The 21,006-nt window shown below is 38.6% G+C and overlaps 1 protein-coding gene across 8 annotated transcripts in view; it reads left to right on the top strand.

Annotated features, from left to right (window-relative positions):
* The window catches only part of GRID2 (glutamate ionotropic receptor delta type subunit 2), a 677,007-nt gene that overhangs the window by 373,785 nt on the left and 282,216 nt on the right, over positions 1-21,006 (top strand). For 6 of the 8 annotated variants that reach the window (XR_010439884.1, XM_064711069.1, XM_064711071.1 and 3 more), the window contains exon 3: positions 19,466-19,750. Coding sequence is in view for 7 of the 8 variants with exons in the window: in XM_064711069.1 (XP_064567139.1) it covers positions 19,466-19,750 (285 nt within the window). In the remaining variant the exon portion in view is untranslated. Of the gene's footprint in view, positions 1-8,607; positions 8,715-9,630; positions 9,652-19,465; positions 19,751-21,006 lie in introns of those variants that run through there. The other 2 variants (XM_064711072.1, XM_064711073.1) reach the window with 2 other exon arrangements.

The raw sequence follows: 21,006 nt of genomic DNA, 5'->3' as shown, positions 1-21,006 counted from the left end.
ATCTCTGGTTCCAACAGTCCCCCCTGCCCCAAGCTGGCAAATGTGATGTGGTAGGAAACGAATGCCTCTACCAGAGCAGCTTGCACTTAAATTATAATGGATTGATTGGCCCGCACTCAGGCCAACTACCATTCTCATGAGTTGCTGTTTTGTGGGTTTTGCCCAGATGATCTAATAGAGCATTTGTAACTAATAAGCATTTTCATGAATTTTGTTCTCAGTTTGTTTTCCCCCCTCTTTTAAGCTAAAAATCAACGCAGCTTTCTGATTTTAAGAGATGCAATATTTCTGCACTTGGTTTTCTCTGTGAGAAGGCTACTATGGTGTTTGTGGTCAAACATCAGTCACTGTTTCCTACAGAGAAGATTTTGCTCCTGAAGTCGGGTTTGGCACATCATGGCCAGCCACCTCACAGCCAGTGAGTGAGCAAGAGCAGTCACTGCCTCTGTTTGCTCTGCAGGGGGATGTTATTTAGGGAGAAAGCCTTGGCACATCACTTCTCTTTGATACCAAAAATAATTTATAACTAGAAGACCTATTCCTCTATTCACTCCTGGCTAAAACAACACAGTGCCTTGTGTATGTGTTTTGGGTTTGGGGTTGTTTTTTTGACAGCTTCTCAGCACTTTCCAGCTGATGATTCGCACAGATCCCCTATTCCAGGCTATTTAGCCAACGTGATGGCTCTCGGGTAGCTGCTGATGGGGGCTGTCATCATGATCTGACATTTCCTTAGTGGAGCTAACAGGAAGGCTGCTTCTGTAAAGGCCATGAAATTTGGGGCCCCCCGCTTGCTTTCCTTATAAATCTGAAAATATTGATTCCTCTAAAGCCTCTCAACAAATGCCAAAGGGAGTGGGGAAAAAATAAATTAACATTTTCTTCCCTGCTTCCCTTTTTTCTTATCTGTTTTTTCCCAACCTGCTGAAGTTGTTTAGATGTGTGGGTTTTTAACAAACATTCCCTTTATAAGTTCCTGATAGAGATGTTACGAAGCAGTAAGTGTGCCAATACCTTGCAGACATTTAAGCAATCATTATAAAAAAATAAAAATCAAGATGGATTTCTGATTCTTTTTTGTAAGTTTTTTTTAGTAAATGCGCTTAGACTAGGGACGTGCCCAAACGACTAAGAAGTAAAAATATTCTTTGTGCCAGGGTTTGTTTTGGAAGCAGGAAAAAAAGGTGCTGTTCTGAGGTTCAATATCTAGGCTTGCTTTTGATGAGAGAAGGATGACAAAGAAGCGAGGTGACAAGAAAGTTGTAATTAAATGTGACAGTTTAAGGATGATCTGAAGGGTTAGATCTTATTCAATGACTCAGCAACCTGAAACAGCCTGAGTGTAGTAAGTGAGGAGGAAAGCAACCTTGATGTTATTATCCCCTGCTTCCTGAGGGATAACCAGGAGTGATGAAGCCTCTCTGTTAGGATTAGAAGCAGTTTTACCTCCAGCAATCTAATATGATTCTCCTGATGCTACACAGTGCTTTACTTAACCTCAAAGTACTGAGCAGTATATCCCAGCTGATACAGAGCAGTACTATCAGGTAGGTTTACTAGTTCTCTTATCATTCTAGTTAGTGTAATTGGATAAGGCAGCTTTCCCCCAGGAAAAATGGTACCAAGGAAAAAGAGGGCAAATGAAAGCACAGTGGATTTTTTAAACAATTCCATAGCAGTGTGCAGCTCCATTTGCTTATGCTAGCTTTGAAATTGCCCCAGTTTATCCACTTAGAAGAAATTAATTATTGCCAATGGAAATCGTGCTGGTTTTACATTATATGTAAAAGCTGAGCTATTGTGGATGCTCCAGCAGAGCTTATTTAAAAATTATGCAGGCCCACAATGGATTCTTTTTGCCCCAAAGTAGCCTAGCAGGCTAACATGGTGGAATGATGTAAAATATTTAGTTTTCTGTTTATATTTTAAGGGATTTTTTTGTTTCCCTTCATCTTAGATGAGTGCCATGAATATTTTTTTCTAGTTTATTGCAGGATGACCCTGGTTCAGTCTTTCATTATTGCAGCATTTTCAGTCTAGAAAAATACATACTTACTGATCCTTTTAGCTTTTTTCTTGTTCTCCTGCACTCTTTCAGTAAATATGGAGAAGATTTGAAGTTTTTTGTAGGTTTAATGTTTTTGACAGCAAATCTTTTAGCTGTATTGGTGTTGTTCAGATGCAAAGCAATAGAAATTAGTGAAATCTCAAAAATGTAGGTGAGGTAAATTGTCTCCCATGCAACTCTAAGTTCAGTATCTGTTATCACTGTCTCATTAATAAAGCTGTATGTGCTCATTTGTGGTCCCTGCTTAAAAGCATGTCCATCTCATAAAATGCAGAAGCCAAGAAATTTCAGCTCAGCAAGGGATAAAAGCATAGCAGATTTAGAGGAATAGATTCCTGTAACTACCTAAAGTGAGGTTTTTCATGTATAGACTTTTTTTTCCCCTAATTAGTGTGGCATGAAGTGTGCCTGGTTTCTGTAAGTTTTTTTTTTCGGTGTGGGAAGAAAATCTTTGAAGAGTTTATTTTGAGATATAATCCTTAAAGTATTGCTGGGGTGGATGGTGTTTGTTTTGGTTGTTGTTGTGGGTTTTTTGGGGGGGTGGGGCATTTTTTGTTTGGATTGCAATTTTTTCTTATGTTTAGACAGGTTTTTATTTGGGTTGATTTTAATTTGTATAACAAAATGAGACTTCTTAGACAACTCCTCATCAGTGTACTCTCTCTAGCATTCTAGAAAATGGCCAAATAATGTTTAAACATCCAATCCTGTTGTGCTTGCTTTGATTTTATATTGTTACCTACCCTAAACTAAATAAATTAAATAATACTCATCTGTCTTTCAAAATCTGTGTAAAGTATCACCATAGGAATCTCTATACTGCTGGATTTGAAGATTGTCTATTTGTTGGGTTTTGAGCATGGATTCCAGAGGGACACAATTGTGCTTCCTTTCCTTTAAGATGCTTGCTGGTTATATGTTCCATAGATCTGCTCAGCAGCCTACTGAAGACTGCCTGGATAATGTGGGATTTCATGCCTGTGTGCAAATAGACTTCATGGTTTGCTGAAAAGAAGACATTAAAAGAATGAAATAAGAAAAAAACCCCAATAGGCCAGAGGTATCTGCTGTATCCAAAGCATAATGGTTTGTCTGAAGTTGTTGTAAGAAGTAGCAAGAAAGATGGGAGTCTAAATATGCCAAATTTCTAAAATAGGGTATTTTCTGTTTTTACATGATAGATGAGTGATTTGTGCACACAGTCAGGATATAGGAGGCACAAATTCTTTTCTGCCTCAGAGGATTTCAACTTATATCTCTCCTAATCAGAAGGACAAAGTGTCTGATGGGAGAAGAGCAGGCTGCTGGACCCCTGGGTTGCAGCCCATGATCCATTACGTGTGTGAGCAGCCTATGCAAAGTGGAGTGGTCAGAGAGGCAGACTTGGGGCTTCACTACCCAGAATAATCCAGGGTCACATGAGGTGGTGTTGTTAAGTAAAGAAGAAAACTGGGTTCAAATCCTCTATGTCCTCAACAACGGCTTCAATTGCTATGTGTCGATTATGTGTGTAGGGATTTCAAGTGGTGAGTCTCTCCAAGTAAATAGGGCCACAAAAACTGTTTTAATAATTAAAGAAAAAATTCCCAGTATCTGCTTTTGTGGCAAGGGCTTATCACATAAAGGCAGAGCACTTTACCCATTTGCTCTACCACTGTGCTAAAGGGAAACGTTTATGTGAACGGATAGATGTGAAGCAATTTAATTCAGGAATTTGAACATCTCAGCAGCCCTCTGGATGAAAAGCTGGTGACCTTTGCTTGCAGAGACAACTGCTGGTCAGAGTTATGTAGAAGTCCTGGCTTAAGTCTTTTAAAATACTGTCTAACACAATAGTTAAAATCCTACAGCAACCGGTCTATTCTTAGTGTTTTACCCGTCCTGCCTGGAACAACTCTAGTGATAATGATGGACTTCCCAAAAAAAGGTAATCAAGGCTTTACTTTCAATTCCATATTCTGTTATATAGCCCTAAACATATCTGTAGTGCTTGACCAGAATAGATGAAATTAATTATACGACACCTCAAAGTCTCCTTCTTTTAATATTATAGTACAGAGAAAATTGGAGAATACTAAGTAAACATCTAACCACAGTGTGCCTGCCTGCATTGGACTGGTTGGATTTTTGTTCCCTGTAATTCAGACTGCTATGGGTATATGCTAGCTTAGTTCAACTTGTAAGAGCTATTCTCTAGTTTCTTTAAATTCTGACAATTTGTAGTGCATCTTGCAGGGACCCATTACTGTCATGCCACCTTGGAAAACCAAGTGGAACTGGATTTGGAAGTTGTATGGTGAAAACAATAAAATCAAGAAAGCTGGGGTGACCCTTGGCTAGGGTTTAAAATGAATGTGTACAGAAAAGTGGCTTTTTGTTATTAATGGCAAAGACAAAGAAAAAGTGATCTTTGCCAGCCAGCAGTTCCTCCTGCTCCTCCACAGCTGTCTGCTTCCTCAGGGCCATGCTGTCTGTCTTTTTGTGGAATTTTCCCTGATCTAGTTTGTCCAGGCTTACCAAACATCATAGGGACATGCTGTTTGAAAATCCCCTCATTTGAAGTAGTCAGGTTTCTGATTTGCAGAATTGCTAATCCTCCTCCAACTGAAGGAAAGTGGTCGCAGCCTGTCTTTTGAACAGTTGCCCTATTAATTTTATCATTCTTCCTGTTCTATAAAATGTATTTTTTTTGTCTAATCTATTTTTCAAAACAAGAGTGCTGGTAGCAACTCCATTTGGAGAGGTATCTATTTAAAATGAAGCAATGGTATCAGTCCACCAAAACAGCATTATGTGCTATAGTCTTCTTTGTGAAAGGAGAGTAGTTCCTAACTCTGCAGCAGGATATGCAAGTGTGAATCCATGAGCCTGTGCCAGCTCCTATTAGCAGCAAAAAGACAAGGACCCAAGGCAGTGGGCAGTTTGCATATTCTGCAGCCAGAGGAGTTTCTATTTCTGTTATACTCCCAGGTATAGAGAAAAAATTAGCATATGGAGAAAGCTGTTCTTTAGCTGTTAGAAACATGTGAAACAGCAGCATCTCAGCGTGTGATTACAGAGCAGTGGCATGTATTACTTTGGGAATTGTACCTCAGTGGTACAGCTGTGGTCTGCAAAACATGCTTGTTTGTTGTTTTTGAGAAAAAGCTGGATTGGGTTCTAGAATGGGTGACAGAAGAGGCTTGAGGACTGCAGCCCCCTGAAACTTCCTGCCACCTCCAAGAGCTTTTGTGGTACATTTCATTGTCATTCTCCAATGAAATCCTCAAATCTGTCTTTTGGTGGTAGACTTGGACACCTTCCCAAGAATGTGTACTTGGAAATAAAAAGGAACTGATCTGCCAGGTTCCTGCATGGAAGTTGATCCAGAGGACTTTACTGTAAATCCCAGTGTAAGCAGGGGAATATGGGTATAGGCGATTGTCTTTATGGGAAACATCAAGAATGAGGTAAGCACAAGGTCCATGGTGAAACCATGGCTGAGACTTTGTTCCACTGGGGAGGGTGGGTGCCCATGGGCCCAAGAGGCTGAAGTACATCTTTGAGGTCTGTTCAAGGCTCTATACCTGCCTCTCCTTTGCAGAAAAAGGATTTCTTGGAGAAGCAAGACCTTTCAAAAAGGAGTTGGGCTAAGGGATATTGGTCATGCCAGTCCTGGAAGGCATGCCCAAGTAATTTAAAAGGAATTGTAATCACAATTTTAGCTTGTCACCAAAACCTCAGCTCCTTGGATGCTTTAAGTGCCAATTGGCAAAAAACAGTAGAAGAAAAAATTGAGCCAATAGGAAAAAGTGTTACTGGAAGAAGCTTTTGAGAAAATAATCACTTTTAACAGGACTTCGACTGCATTTCCTTGGCTGTCCTTATTTTTCAAATATGTAAAGTTTGAGAATAGGGCTGGGTTGTGTTTTTGTTTTTGTTTTGTTTGTTAGTTGTGGGTTTGTGGAGTTTTTTTCATGTTTTAAGTACTCTGCAAGTTCCTGATGTTTGCAAACTTAAGAGACGCATGAAGATACAAGGCTTACTCTTTGCCATTCTTTATTTGACATCCCTGGATTTTAACAATGATTAGTTTTGCCTCTAGAAATTACTGTGATACTGAGAATAGGAGGATTTCCTTTTTCCCCTTCCTGCTCTGTCTCACCTTTTGTTGCTTACTTTGGGAGTGTGGCATTTTGACAATCCTCATGTATGTGCAAATCACTTTATTCCATAGTGTTTGACATTGCTCATCTGCCTTCATACAAAATAACAAGGAATGAAAGCTGCATTAATTCATATGTCAACTTAAGGCTAATAAAGGCTTTAATTTTCTGTTATGGGGAAAAAGACACTGGATTTTGGGCATCCCTTGCACTAATGCTAAACATTTGCTTTACAAAGCATTGACCTGAGACATTTTCTGTGATTGGTTATCTTAATTACTTAGAAGTATAGGCAACTTTCATAAATGATAGAGACTATGTTATTCAAGTTGAAGGATGTGTTTTTCTCTTGGTTTTGTGTTTGGTCCATGCATCTTGTCATAGAATATTTTTGCGCATGAGAAGTTGGAGCCAGTCATGTCATATTTTCTGTGTATAGATACTTGTGTGCATGGGTGCTGCTGACAGAACAAATAAGAAAATGCATGCATCCAACTGCTAGGAAAAAAAATATCTCCGGTGTATTCACTACATTGCAATTAAAAAATAAGCTGTTATCAAAGGCAGCAAGGGGAAGAGAATGAAAGAAAAATACTGGCTAACAAACAGTTCCTTAGCACATAACAGTATAAAATTCCCCTGCTCACAAAGGAAGATAATTGACTGCATAAAACGTGAGAAATGGAAGAACAGGCTTGGCTCTCTCCTCACTAATTCCTAAGTGAAAATCAGGCATAACTCTTCTAAGTCAGAAAACTTCACACCTTTCAAAACTGGTGAATTGAGATCAGGGCTATTTGCTAAGCTGAAGCCTCATGTTTTATCCAAATTCTGCAGAAGTAGACTTGCAGACAAAGGAATAATGTATTAGAATTATGCAAACTCATGTGTTAAAATGAATTTTGAATTTATTTACTCTTGACAGCTAGTCATCTGTAATGAAATTTCTGAAAACTGACCTTCTTTATTTTTTCCTGTGGAACAGCTCTTGCAACACAATAATGGGAGGCAGTGGGAAAGGTAGGCAGTGTCTGTGCTTTGGCCAGGCCAATGGCACAAAGACCATGTAGGCTTTGCTACAACATCCTTGGCAGTGCTTTTATGTGATTTAAGAAAATCCTGCCCTACTCAGTCTTAAGGAAGCCTTTCTGAAATATCAGCTTTTTTTTTTTTTGTTGCATGCACTGGACTCAAACATAAAAGAGGCATTTGGAGTGCCACTTTCCTTGTGAAGGGACCAGAGTTTTACTAGGCAGAATAAGAGGGTTTTGTAACTCCAGTTCTTCAGATGTGCTGCTTTGTCTGTTATGTCCTTCAGATCTTGTGGTAAAATGTAAATAACCCTACTTCCTTGTTTTTTATGAAGTGTTGGACATGCTGGAAGGAAAATAGTACTTTTTATGTCAGTTCTTTGGTTTTGCCTCTTGTGCTTCCCCACAAACAATACCTGTAGTACTGCAGATCATAAGGTGTGTGGCAATCTGGTTTATTGCCATTTTCTGGGCATCCCTGCAAGCTATGCCAGCTAAATGCATGGAAAAAGCAAGTCAAAGGGAATGACACTATGTGCAATCCACAACTAGGAGCTCTTAATATAGACAGTAAGCCTGATTCCCCTCTTTCATATCTGGTAGTGACAGAACAAGTCTATTGCTACTTGAGAGGTAATACCAATGCAAAATGACTAGAAACGACTGAATCCTGTAGTGGAGTCAATACTTTTGTTTTGAGGAATTATTGTGGCAGCATGGAAGAGCTGGAGAAAAAAAACCCATGTCAGTAAATACATGAAGTGCTGCACCACAGGAGCAAAGTCTTCAGTGGAAAAATAGATTTGCTGGTATCTGAAGCAACATAGTGAGCACCAGTGCTTTGATCCAATAGCAATTAAAAGATTTTAAGAGATCTAGGAAGAAAATGGTAATTTCCATTTCAGGGAAAAGCTAGTGAGCAGACTCAGCAGTCCTACTGCTTCACTCCACATGGTGATCCTGCACGTGGCACTGCTGTCTTGGGCTGTATAGCCCAGCAAAACAACTTCTGCTCCAGGTTTGGAAGCTGAGACCAATGTTTTTTTTTTCACTTTCTACATGGTTTTGTGTTTGTCAGGGAGAGATACAATTTTAAAATGCTTCTTTAAAGGCAAAGGAAAGATTTGCCTCTGATTCCAAATAGGATTTGTGTCAATTGATTTCTAACAGTTCATTGAGCATGTTTGTTGTTGGACATGTCTCTCCAGTGTCAGAAGGGGGTTTTTGTGGAGGGATAGAATGTAAGAAATAGTGCAGAAGGCAGTCTCACCCGAGGAGTTGCAACTGTACTAATCACCAAAGATTAGGAACAGGCCTGCCCTTAATAGGCCTCAGCTGTGTCTAATAAGAAAACAAGTGCTACAAAAGAGTGGGTTAGCTGGGTGAGGAGAGTTGGAGTTTGTTGGTTGTGCTGTGGAGAGGGACAGAGTCAGTGCTGCAAGGAGTTGCCCATGAGAAATCACTGAGAAGGTAGGGAACTTTTGAAATATGATGACAGCTGGTTTTAAATTTCATTTCAATCCTATTTTACCATGGTGTGAAAGGTTTAGAACAACTGCTGGTTTCAATTACGGTTAAGTGTTTAGTGTTACTCAAATGGTCCTTATTGAAAATGTATATTTTCTATTTTGGAGTTATGCAAATTTCTTTTTCTGTGACATTGGAAAAAGTCAAGAGAAAAGAAAAGCTTCATTACCTTCTTTTCCTGGCATCTCTTGCAGCCATTACAGTCAAAGCAATCTCAGTAAAAGGTTGCAACTGGCACTAAAGGAACACTGCACCATTATTATTCCTGGAGTAAGAAAGCAAAAATAGACTCTGAGTCTTAGGCACATTTTGTCTTCTCTCTCCTTCTCTTCACATGCTGAAGCTGCTGCCAAGCCCAGCTGCTGCTTTGTCTGTAACATGCCCCAAGTTGATTTTTCCCCAGTGCCCTTTTGGCTGTCATGTCTGTCAATACATTGGCTATTTGCACTTCAGCAGATACAGTACAGTATCACTGTCACGGTCCCCCTTGCTGTATCTTCTGCTCTCCTCCATTACTCCCACACAGCAGCAACCTCCTCCTCCCTGATATCTAAAAGGATTTATTACTCCCCAGCTGCACATCTTACTGTCTCATCACTTACTAGCATTTAACATCCTTCTCTATTACCTCAAAACTGATGTCATCCCTCGTTATATTCCTTTATTGTTGTTGCTTGCAAAGTCCTTTGTCCCTTTTTTTGCTCTCCCCATGCCTTTCTCTAGTACTGTTTTAACATTTCTGATTTCTTATCTTCACTATGTCAGCATTGCACCCTCAGCTCTTTGTCAATGTGTTGTTCTGGATTTTTAGGTCTTGCATACTTGTTATTGAATCTCTGGCTTATCTGGTGTTGCTAGAGCCAATCACACTGCACATAAGGTATGAAAGAAACCATATTGAGAGTGTTTTTAAATAATATGAGCAAAGATGCTGGAGTCCTCTGACATGAGTATTTATATCTTTTTCCAAAACTCATGATCATGAGCGCAGGAGTTGAATTATCTATGCATAGTTCCACCCTGTCCTCCCCCCCTTACCTCAATACCTTACAATTTCCCTCTGTTGAACTCCCATCTGTAGTTTTCCTTGCAAAATGTTTACTCCTTTATCGAATACTTCTGCTTAAAATGCCTTCTCCATGTGTGCTGGCACTTTGTGTTATCCATCAATACTTTGTATCTCACCTACAGCTCTGGTTTCCTTTTCCACGTTTACTCTCCATTGACTACATACTTGTGTCTCAGTATTTTGTCATAATCAACAGTGGTCTTGCTCTGGGGTCATTGTGGGTCTGAAAGTCTTTGTCACTTAATTCTGTTTTGTAGGTTGCCTTGCCTTCTTTCAAAATCTTTACTTTTAATAAAGCATTGTTACATTGGGCTCAGAGCATAAAACACTTTCAATGGCACACTAATGCACAAAACAAACAATGAAAAGTTGCAACAAAGAACTTTATTTTCAGCCTTTTTGCTTGTTTGAGTTTGGCACGGAAAACAATTTTCTTGCTTTGCTTTTTGACCTTGGGCAAGCAACTCCTCTTGGCACATCTGGGGTTTTTTATTCTCTGAAATAGAGATGAAGATGCTGAGCATCTTTGCAAAGCACTTTCAGAGCTGCAAATAAAAACTAAAAGTTAAAGGTAGTTGATTTTTTTATTCTTTTCATGCTTGTTTTCCTGTGTGTCAGTCAGTGAAACAAGCAGAATGTCTATTCTTAGCAGATAATAATGGTGATAGTTGTTTTGACTCATCTGAGGTTTTCTTGAGTGGCTAAGTTGCTAATGGAACTGATGCTCTGAACTCCTACAGACTTCTCAGTTTTTTCATGTATTTTTATGTATTTTTTTGCAACTGATGTACCACCTCCCTTGCTTTTTGCTTGTTCTCATATAAAGTTCTTTGTCTTGATGTAGGGTCTGTTTCCCTTTTTTGTGTCAAATGCAAGATCTGGCGTTTGTGTTGTTTGCTCTTAAGTTGCTCTGTTTGATTCACTCATCTGGAATAATTGGCTCCTTTTTCTTTTGTTGTTGTTTGTTTGTTTCTTTTTTTGTTGTTGTTATTGGGAGGGTTTCTTTTAAGAAATAAATGTATACCTTTTTCGACTTGGGAAACATTGTCTGCAATGCCACATTAAAAGACTGAAATAGTTGCTTAGCTGTCCCCATAGCAGAACATTCTCTGAATATTTGCTGTTTGCACTGCAGGAAAGAAAGCTCTCCCAGATTACTTTTCACAGATTTCTTTTGGTTTGGGGGATGGTCTGATTTTGAGCAGTGTTGCTCAGTAATATCTTTGCTTGGAAGGATGCCAGGCTCATCCAGGGCAGCACAGGCAGCTCTTCCCATTGTAGGGCTTCCAATTAAACTAATGCTACCAGCTGTGTGTTCTTTTGTCTGCCCTGGACTGGGCTGTGGTATTGTGCTTCCCACTGTATCTCTCCAGCAGAGCCTGTTGTCTCCATATTAATAGTTTGGGCAAGAGAAGGGGGGCCATGAAGCATTTCAGAAAAGAGAGGAGATGTAAAGGAGTTCTGGTGATGTGAGTTATTCTCAGAAATGGGCCTTCTAACCTTGAAAAATTGGGTGGGGGGAACTCAAGTGTAATCTCTTTCATTTAGATCATGCAAAAGCATTTCAAAAAGGTGTCAGTGTCATAATCACCAAAGCGTAAGGGAAATCAGACTACTAATCCCAAATTAGTCATGCAACAATCTTCAGATTCTCAGTCCAGTGTCAGGTTCTCTAGATTTTGTTTCCGGGCATTGGAAGCAACAGGGTGAAGAAGGAGGGGGAAAAATAAAAATGAAAAACAAGAGATAGATGAGGTGACATGAAGAAGAAAAAAAAGAGTTGTTTTGCCTGTCTGGAGCAGATTCTAAGGAGAGGTGAACTGGCAAGGGGAGGATGTAAGCCAACGCTCTCTGGTGCTCAGGGCAGGAAAAATCAGATAGGAAAGAAAGTTAGACCCAAGACAGAAAGGATGGAAGGCAAAAAATTGTAAGACAGTCTGATTCACAGGGGCCAAAGAAAGTGTAATTTTTGTCAAATGTCATAAAGTTCAATGTTTTATTCTCTTAACAAGAAAATTCCCTGGTTTCTTTTAACAGATTTTGTTGTTGGTGGGTTTTTTTCTCCCCAGCACTTCTACACAGACTTCCAGAGAACACAGAATTATAGTAAATCCCTGTGATTTTATCAGGATGCTATCTTCTGATAAAATTATATTTAATTTTATATTAAGCTGCTTTAAGACTCAGCCTTATTGTTTCCATATAATTGCTGCTAAGCAGCAATTGTCTGCTGTGCAGCAGGCAAGCTTGATATTGAAAGGGTATCAGAGAGTATGTGCTGCCTAGTAACACTTGAAACAGCTGGTTAAGGAAATAAAAGATCCAGAAACAGTGCAAGGGTGAAGGAGCAAAGTAAGAGATCAAGTTGTCATTGTACACTGAGGAAATATGTCCTTCATAAATTAGGTAATCAAGTGGAATCTAGCACTGGAAATGGGAAGTTTTGATTTTGCTGAATGGATGAATGGAAATTGCTCATGCAACACTTTGAGCAAGGATGCTGGCAGTAGATGAAATTTTGCTTGTGTTGGTGGGAGTTCAGCACAAATTAAAGAGAATATTTTGGAGGCATTCTTGGAATCTATGCCTATGTTTCCCTGCATTTCTTATTTTCCAATAGGCTACATTACCTTTTCAGACAGACATCCCTGTTGAGATGACAGGACTCTAGAGGTCAGTTTTGTGATGTGTATCTAGCCTTTTCTCCAGTGAATGTCACTGCCTAGCCTTAATTGATTTTAAATTTCTTTCCATGCCCCTTTTCACATCTTAGTGCACATTTCAAACCTTTCTACAGCAGTGCTGCCTGGCACAGCCTCCTTTTTCCAGATCTATCAATACTACATCCTCTTTTGACATATCAACCATAGGCACTCTGAAAACATCCTGTGCATTTTGGGGAGTATATTCAGATTTACATCCTAACAGACATGGCATATAAAGCCACTCTTCTGCTGAAGATTTGTGCCTGTGTAACTTCTTTAAAGTGGGGGAGTGGTTCTAAATGTTTTTTAAAATGTTCGGGCTTCTTGAAAAGCTGAGAACCATCATTTGCCTGACACAAAGCCTGAGTGCAACTGTTGAGTACCAGGTAAAAACCAGATTTAAAAAACATAAGAAGTTATGCTGCTGTTTCTCTGCCTGATGTGCTAACCTGGCAAGACACGTATCCTCTTTTGGCATCTGTAGAATCAAATGGAAGAGCTAAAGGTTGGCAAGCAGGAAAAAGTAAATAAATCAGGGTGCTTGTCCAAAAAGAGAACTTGTGGAGCCTTCTTTCTGTTTGGTGGCCTTTATAAGCTGTAGTTCTTTCAAGCGCTCTAACTGAATCCTGCAAGCCGTGGCATCAAAATACCTTTCATGTATAAATCTTGCTTCCCTCCAAATCTGCGAGACTTGTAGCTAATTTTTTTCAAGGCTCAGATTATTTATTGCATTTTAATGTGATGGATTTAACTCTACCGTAGTTGGCAAAGCTTATATACAGGAAGATATCTGACCCAGAAAAGGCTCTAAAATGCTTTTTAATATTGAAAGTTCCAAAAGTTGTTGTGGTGTTTTGTGCAACGGAGATGCAAATGTGCTTTCTGGTAATAGTTTTAGATATCAGAAGTTTGGATTATTTTTCTCAAACAAAGAAATCCCAAGGCTTACAAAGCACAGCTGCTAAGGCTCAAGCACAAGTTGATTTTACAGTCAGGACAAACTAAAATCCCTTAAAGGTTAATTACAAGTGAATTTAAAATACTGTTAGTCAGAATTGTGTATAATGTAGTGGCAGGAGGGAAATTTTTACCAACGTTTACAGAGAAGATGTAAATGAAGTGGAATTCTCTAACCTTATCTAAAAAAGGAACAGGATAGACTGTTATCTTCATTGCAGAGGAGAATATTCTTTAAAATCCAGTCAATAATTTCCCCTCCCCCCCCACTTTATCCTTATTTCCTTCTGAAGAGTTTTCAGGATATATTAAAAATGTGCTGTCATTCTTCTAGAAATAATTCAGCTCTAAGTCTGGGATGAACCATTGTGTTATGAAGAAAAAATAATTTGCAAGAGCAGAATTGCTATCCAAAAGTGACTAAAAGGATTTATTTGAAATTTGAGACCAATCTCACTTGATCATGGATCTCAGTCACATTTCATTCTACTTCTTGCATCTGAGATAATGAACACCAAACAGAAAGACCTGTAGTTTATCTGTTTAAACTTCTCGTCACTTTTCATGGCTGTTTTCTTGTGAATATACTGTCTTTCTGCAATGTATTCATGGGTGGTTTAGGGAACATTTAAAGGTGACAAAGACAAAAATATGCATGCATTTTGGGAGGGAGCAGAACACCACAGTAAAAGAAATGCAGATTTTAACCTTATTCCTTACCCTTTGCAACAGAGAATTTGTATGCTATGGTCCCTCAGTCTTCATCAGCACCCTGAAGCTCAGAAAGGATTTGAGGAGCAGCCAACAGCATATTTTCAAAATGAACAAGAAATAATAGCTTGTATTTCCAAAGCTACATAGAAACTGCCTAATATGCATTTCTAAGGGCTCAGGTATTTTGACCCTTGAATCAGATGTGTATCCTGGTTTGGATGTGGATTAGCACAAATAGGGACAGTGACTTTCTGGAATGCTTTAATAAATCCATTAGTGCTCTCTTCATTACTACTGTATGGAGAAAACCTGAGGCTCCTATGGATTAGGTTTTTTTTCCCTGCCCTCTGACCAAAGTTTATTTTCCTGGCCATTTGGATGAGATGGAGAATAAATCTGAGTATTCTTCAAGGGAACCTGGGATTCTTCTGGTGGTTAATTGCACAGACTCCAAAAGAGAGTAAGAAAAGATCTTTCTGTGGAAAGACTGTATTCACCTTAAGCAGAAATCAAAGGAAAGCAAATTTGGCCCAACTGTATGGGAACCCTCCTGGTGATAAAGTCCTTAGAGCATTTTCAAAACATAGAGCAGATGCACAGGGTAACAAACTGTTTATAGTCTCCATCCCAAATCAGAGATATCAGTCATGAGAGGTTTTCTTCCCCAGATTCACATTCAGATAAATAGCTTGGAGACATTACACTACACAGGTAATGTGGAAAACATCCAGGAGCACTGAGATTGAAATGATGTCAGCTTGGAAGAGGACATCCAGCGGAATGACACTGAGGTGTGTGGCTGGCCCATGGGACCATGATTCTGGGAACAGCCTTCAGAGCTAATTTTTGTTCACTCAGCATCATCTCAGTCAAACACTGCTGCTCTTCTGGAAGGAGCCTGGTAGTTGCTAAATTACAGAAGCTGAAAAGAACTGTAGAATACATGTCTGGTTATTTAAAGGGATCCTACCCACTATTTATGCACAGAATTTAGCATTTTCAAAAACATAGTGTTAAGAGTTGCTCTGACTTTGTTTAACAACCAATTTAAGTGGGAGCAAAATTGGACTGCTAGCCAAGTCTCTAGAGATCCTACACTACTTTTTTCAGTTTGGCTCATCAGTTCACAGTAGATGAGGATGATGTGTTGTGATTTACTATTAGAAGAACATGGGAGAAATAAGAAAGAAAATTCTCACTTTCATAGCAATAAAAGTTAAAACTCAGTAGTCCCTTTTTTTTTTTGGTGCATCTTATTTATCCCTACATCTGTTTTTAACTTGCGCTTATTTATAGATTTTTTGGGGTGTTTTCTTTCTACATTGCAGCAACTAGTAGTTATTTAAGGACCTACTATTCTTTCCATTTTAGAGAGAACTCATTTTAGGGACACATTTGTTACCATGACCATTTAAATTCTGCTTTGCTGGAAATGCTTGCACATGCTGATAGCCTAGATGTAAATTATTTATTTCCAATTCAATTGGTTGTGCTCTTTATTTAAAAAAATAGCACACTAGCCACAAAATTGCGGTTTTTTTAATTTTCTTTAGATGCCTGCCAAACTAGCAAGAGTTTTTACTCTGAAAGATTGCTTTTTTGTTACTGGCAATTGGCCCACCAGCGTTGAAAATTCAGAAACTTTGCATTTTGAAAAAAGACCAGGTTAAGCTGGAGAGTTAAACATAATGCTGAGTACATGCCAGCATGTGCTATACGTGCTGTACATATATATATAAAATGATGAAGCATTTTAAGTCATCTTACGGATATTCTTCATGTTCTCTCTATGATATGTTGAAAATAATGTGATCAGTGTTATTCCTTTAGCTGGTGAAGATGCAGTTGTTAAGAACATCTGCTACAAGGTGATTAGAAGAGTGAGCTAATATTTGGACAACTTCTGTTTAAATGTAGCTTATAGTTTGAGTCAATATTTTAGAAACACTATTACTGAACTTCTGCTCTTCCTTTGTTAAATTTCTGATGGAGCTGTGTACAGGTCCATCTGAGTTTGGCATTTCTACAGGGTATGACTGAGGACTTTATTGAGACACAGCAATATTTTTTATTTCTCTACTTGATGGTAAACTAATATTCCTTGATCATATTGGCAGTAGACTAAACACCAGCTTGAAAATACAACCAACCAAGGAGGTTATAGTAAATTAAATTGCGACAGAGTTTTGAATGCCAAGATAGCATTCAAGTGTGTGTGTGTATATGTATATATATATATACACATATGAGTATGTGGGTTTTTTAACATAGATGGGGCAAAACAAAACTTGGATATTTCAGCCCTCGGGGAAGGAAATGCAACCAAGATCTCAAATATGTTTGAACTATAGCTTTTAATCCATTGGTAAGATGCAATTGAAAGATTTGGAACACTAGGAGCAGGATTTAATAGAGCTGGCGTTACTGAGGGAGGAAAAAGGCTTGAGCAAGTACATAGACCTCAATCCTGTGCTTTTTACCAATGAACTCTTCTACTGGAGACAACAAAAGTTCTTCTTGGCTGAGAAATATTTCTGTGTCATACATGATATTTTACATAAGACATAGGCTTTACTTAGTATGTGTTTATACTGCAGAAACTATATTTCTGTTCAAAGAATAATCCAGTCAGTCTGACTGAGAGGTGAACTCTCAATTCAGGCACTGATTTTCTAGAAAAAGCTCCTTCTGAGATATTGTCCCTTCTCCAGCAGCTAGTCTGTGTATTAACTAGCCTCTAAGAGTGCAGGAGTGAGGTCTATTTTAGCATAATTAAGTGCATATTGTCCCAATTCAGCCAGCACAATTCTCATAAGCATATCATGGAAGAAAGAGACACCCAGGCAACTTCATTCCTGAGGCTGTTGTAACAAATGAGATGCAGTGTTAAGGGAGAAGATTTTCATCCTTCATTCAGTTTGTTTGCCAGTATTAAGATTTGGTCCTGTGGAGCTGAATGTTCCATGCTGTTTTCTTCCTCTTCATGTTTCAATAACAATTTTCATAAAAAGCATATCTCCCACTCCATGGCATTACAGGGAGTGGTTATCGAGAGTCTGAAAGTGTGCCTGGAAATTTAGACATTTTCAAGCAATTTCTAGAATGCATTTTGACATGGCTCTATTTTTAAAAGTCAGGCTTCATTGACTGGTGGGTCACACCACATATTTTATCTGAACAAGTGACATCAGAGGCAAAAATCTTAATGTTTTGTTGAATTAGGCTTTTGAAAAATCTAACTTTTTTTTCATATCAATTATATCAATATCTAGCAACATATCAACAGAAAATAGTTTTTTTTCTCAAGCCATGGCACTCTCACTGGGATATGCAACCTAGATATTGCAGCCCTTGGTACAGGAAAACCAAATAAAGAAAGAGATTCAGCATGTCCCTAAAAATTTAACTTGACAAGCCTTTTATCTTTGATTAAAGTGATGAGGAAGGACTGTAACAAGCAGCATGAAAGATGAATAGTTATTAAGATTGTTTTGAAATGTTCCAAATTTTAGAAACTTGTGAAATATCAATAATTTTTTGTCCCATTATCAATCATATTGATACTTTCCTGAAGAAGGATACTTGAAATTATCAAAAATGTATTACTTTTAACCTAAAGTCCAGAATCTGAGCTGTATTCAGAGTGTGTAACAGAGAGAACACTTTATCCTAAGCCAAAACACTTTGAAAGCTCTGTGTGGGAATGCTCTCTCTCTCCCATATTTATCTGCATGAAGGAATTCAGAAGGGCTCCAAGGGACAAAGCCTCAGCAGCAGCATCAGTAGGGCCTGGAAATACACCCTTGTATGTTCCAGATCTCTCTCTCTTAATGAAAATAGTGTTCTGGCTTTAGGAGACAGCGGTTCTCAGCACTGCTGACTTGTGGTGCTGTCCTTTGGCTTCAAAGTCAATCTCCATATGGGCCTGATGTGGAACTCCATTCCTCGCACTGCAAATATTCCCATTGAGTTCAATAGTGTGTTTGCAAAGTAAAATACTACTCACTGTGAGTAAGAGCCATATGATGTGAGACAACAGGTCTGGCACTAAAATATGTTTTTATATTTTCAGGTGAATATATTCTCACATGTGGGTTTCTTGTTTTGGCCTGTACCTGTTGTGTGTGCGGATTAGTCCTGCAGAAGAAATGATTGCACAGTTTAGTATTAGATATTCATAAGTAAACACATATTGGTTTTACCATCCCATTACTCATTTACATGTGCGAATGCAGGTTAACTGCTTGTGTAACTGCCAGTGAAAATTTGACTATTTCAAAATTTAGCCTTGGTTGTGTTCTGGAGAATTATGCTACAAGTCCATGTTATTTCTTCATTCAAGCTCTCCAGCACTTCAGAAACACAGTATAAACACATGACTCTGATTCACAGGGTAACCCTTCAAAATTGCAGACCTAATGATTATAAATTTCTTTGATATTTGGTGATTGCATCAACATTGTTCATGATAAACACCATTTTATTAATGTGGATGTTACTGGTTTTGTACTTAAGGCTGTCTACTGTAATTAATAGGACCATTAGTTAGTCTTAAGGTGTTATATTTTGCAGTCAACTTCATGTCTTAAAGAGATGAGGAAATTAAATGTATAGAAACTGTTCACTGAATTTTGAAAGCATTTTGCTACTATAAGACTAGCTTGGGGGCGAGGGGAAGGTTGTTTTTCTTCTAAAGAAAAAGAAAAGTTTATGTGAGATATATACATCCTATATACATATACCTCTTAAATCCTAGAAGAAACTTTTTTCCCTTGGACAAGTTAATGCACATAATGCTATTCAGTTGTCTTCAAAAGTTGACAGCAAGCCTGAGCTGTTATTACAAGTTTTCCCTGTATAATGCAAAAGATACTATTATTCATCGAGCTGTTGTGCTGGACTTTGAAGAGTGCTTATCTCCTTGGGTGGTCATGTTAATTCCATAGCCAAAATCAGTTCTTAGTGTTTTTGAGAAGATCCAGTGATGGATTTCATTTCAAAGGGAAAATTCATTTTTGGATGGGGTGGACAGGACAGTCTTCCAGCTTAGACCACAAGAAACCTCAAAGTGAATAGACTGGCTTTGTAATTTTGATGAATTTTAGATCTGTATTACTCAATATAAAAAATGTACCCATGTTTTCCTTGATTGGACTTGCTGTGTTTCAGCTCCCAGTGTATTTCAGCAGCAAAACAGGCGGTGTGTGCTGAACCTCTCTCACTCCCAATATCTCTTTGTGTTCTTACAGCCTGTGACCTGATGAACCAAGGCATCCTGGCCCTTGTCAGCTCCATTGGCTGCACGTCAGCAGGATCCCTGCAGTCTCTGGCCGATGCCATGCACATCCCTCACCTCTTCATCCAGCGCGCCCCGGCAGGAACGCCGAGGAGCGGCTGCGGGCTCACCAGGAGCAACCGCAACGATGACTACACGCTCTCCGTGCGGCCCCCCGTCTACCTAAATGATGTCATCCTCAGAGTGGTCACAGAATATGCCTGGCAGAAATTCATTATTTTTTACGATAATGACTATGGTAAGTATTTATTTATCAGGGTGGTTTTTGTCAAATCCGTAATCCTGTTGAAAATTGTCGCGTTACGGCTTTATAGTCTTCCAATAGACTATGTTTTGCTTGCCAGCATTTATGGTTCTGGCACTATTTTACAGCACCTCAGAGAAATCTATTTCTAAAATCCATCAACATTTACAGGTTTATTTGATAATGTCTTTATTAGAGTTAGCTGATAAATTAAGAACTTACATGTTTTTCTATTCTACCCGTGTTTATGAAGCATAAAACATTTTAGCCGGCTCTCTTGTTTTTTTGGGCTGTAGAAACAGAAAATGACAATTCAAAATGCAACATGTAAGCCTTGTGTTCTGTAGATTTGTTTATTGTGTGGTGAATCTCTTCTGTTTGCTGGCACATACTTTCTGGCCATAACCTGAAGCGGTGGTGAATGTAGGTCAGAGGTTTGGCAAGAACAAGGTGCTAGTCATAAATGTAAAACATGCAGAAAGAAGTTCTCAAGAGTGAAGAAGTTGAGGAGGAGGAGGGCTTGGACAAGACAACATTCCCTCTGTTTTGAGTTCATTCTGTATTCCTGAAAGGTGCTGAATTGGTGGTTTTTGTGTGATAGAGTAAGTGTGACACAGATGGCAGTGTCACAAGACTGCACCATCCAGCTCAGTGAATCAGCCAATTTTGGCCCAAATATTTTTTACAGCTGACAGGAGAACTGGAAAGATTTCTCGGGTAGGCTGCATTATCTAACAAATTTAACAATCTTTATTTCTGTGAAAAATTGCTTTGCAACCAGACCTGTTTTCTTCAGATGCATCCAATATTCATAAGTAATCATGACTGCCTTGGATGAGCATTTTAAAACTTATGTTCAAAGTTTAATCTTTAAGTTATAGAAAAATGCTCACTTCAGCGATTTACTGTGCATAATATCTGGTTCATTCAGGTCAGGTGTTATTGATTTTTGTTCCCTGCCTACATAATAAATTCTTAAATTAGAAGACTAGAAAGTGATGAATAGGAGAATTCTTTTCTATAGCAGAGCAGCACCTAAAAGCACCAGCCATGGCATAAGGAACACACACACAAAAACTTCTAAAAATAATAATAAAAAAACCCTAAAAATCTCACAGCAGATTATTTTTGCTCAAAAACTGAGTTTGTGTATTTAAATGCCAGGTACCTATGAAGACAACTATAAACTTTTAATTTAAGGTATATCTTTTTTGCATGTATTTTTGAGTTCAAAAGCCTCAAACAAATTT

Source organism: Zonotrichia leucophrys, chromosome 4 (genome assembly GCF_028769735.1).
Source record: "Zonotrichia leucophrys gambelii isolate GWCS_2022_RI chromosome 4, RI_Zleu_2.0, whole genome shotgun sequence".
NCBI lineage: Eukaryota > Metazoa > Chordata > Aves > Passeriformes > Passerellidae > Zonotrichia > Zonotrichia leucophrys.
The sequence above is the reverse complement of the archived record's forward strand: the minus strand, read 5'-3'. Positions and strand labels throughout refer to the sequence as shown.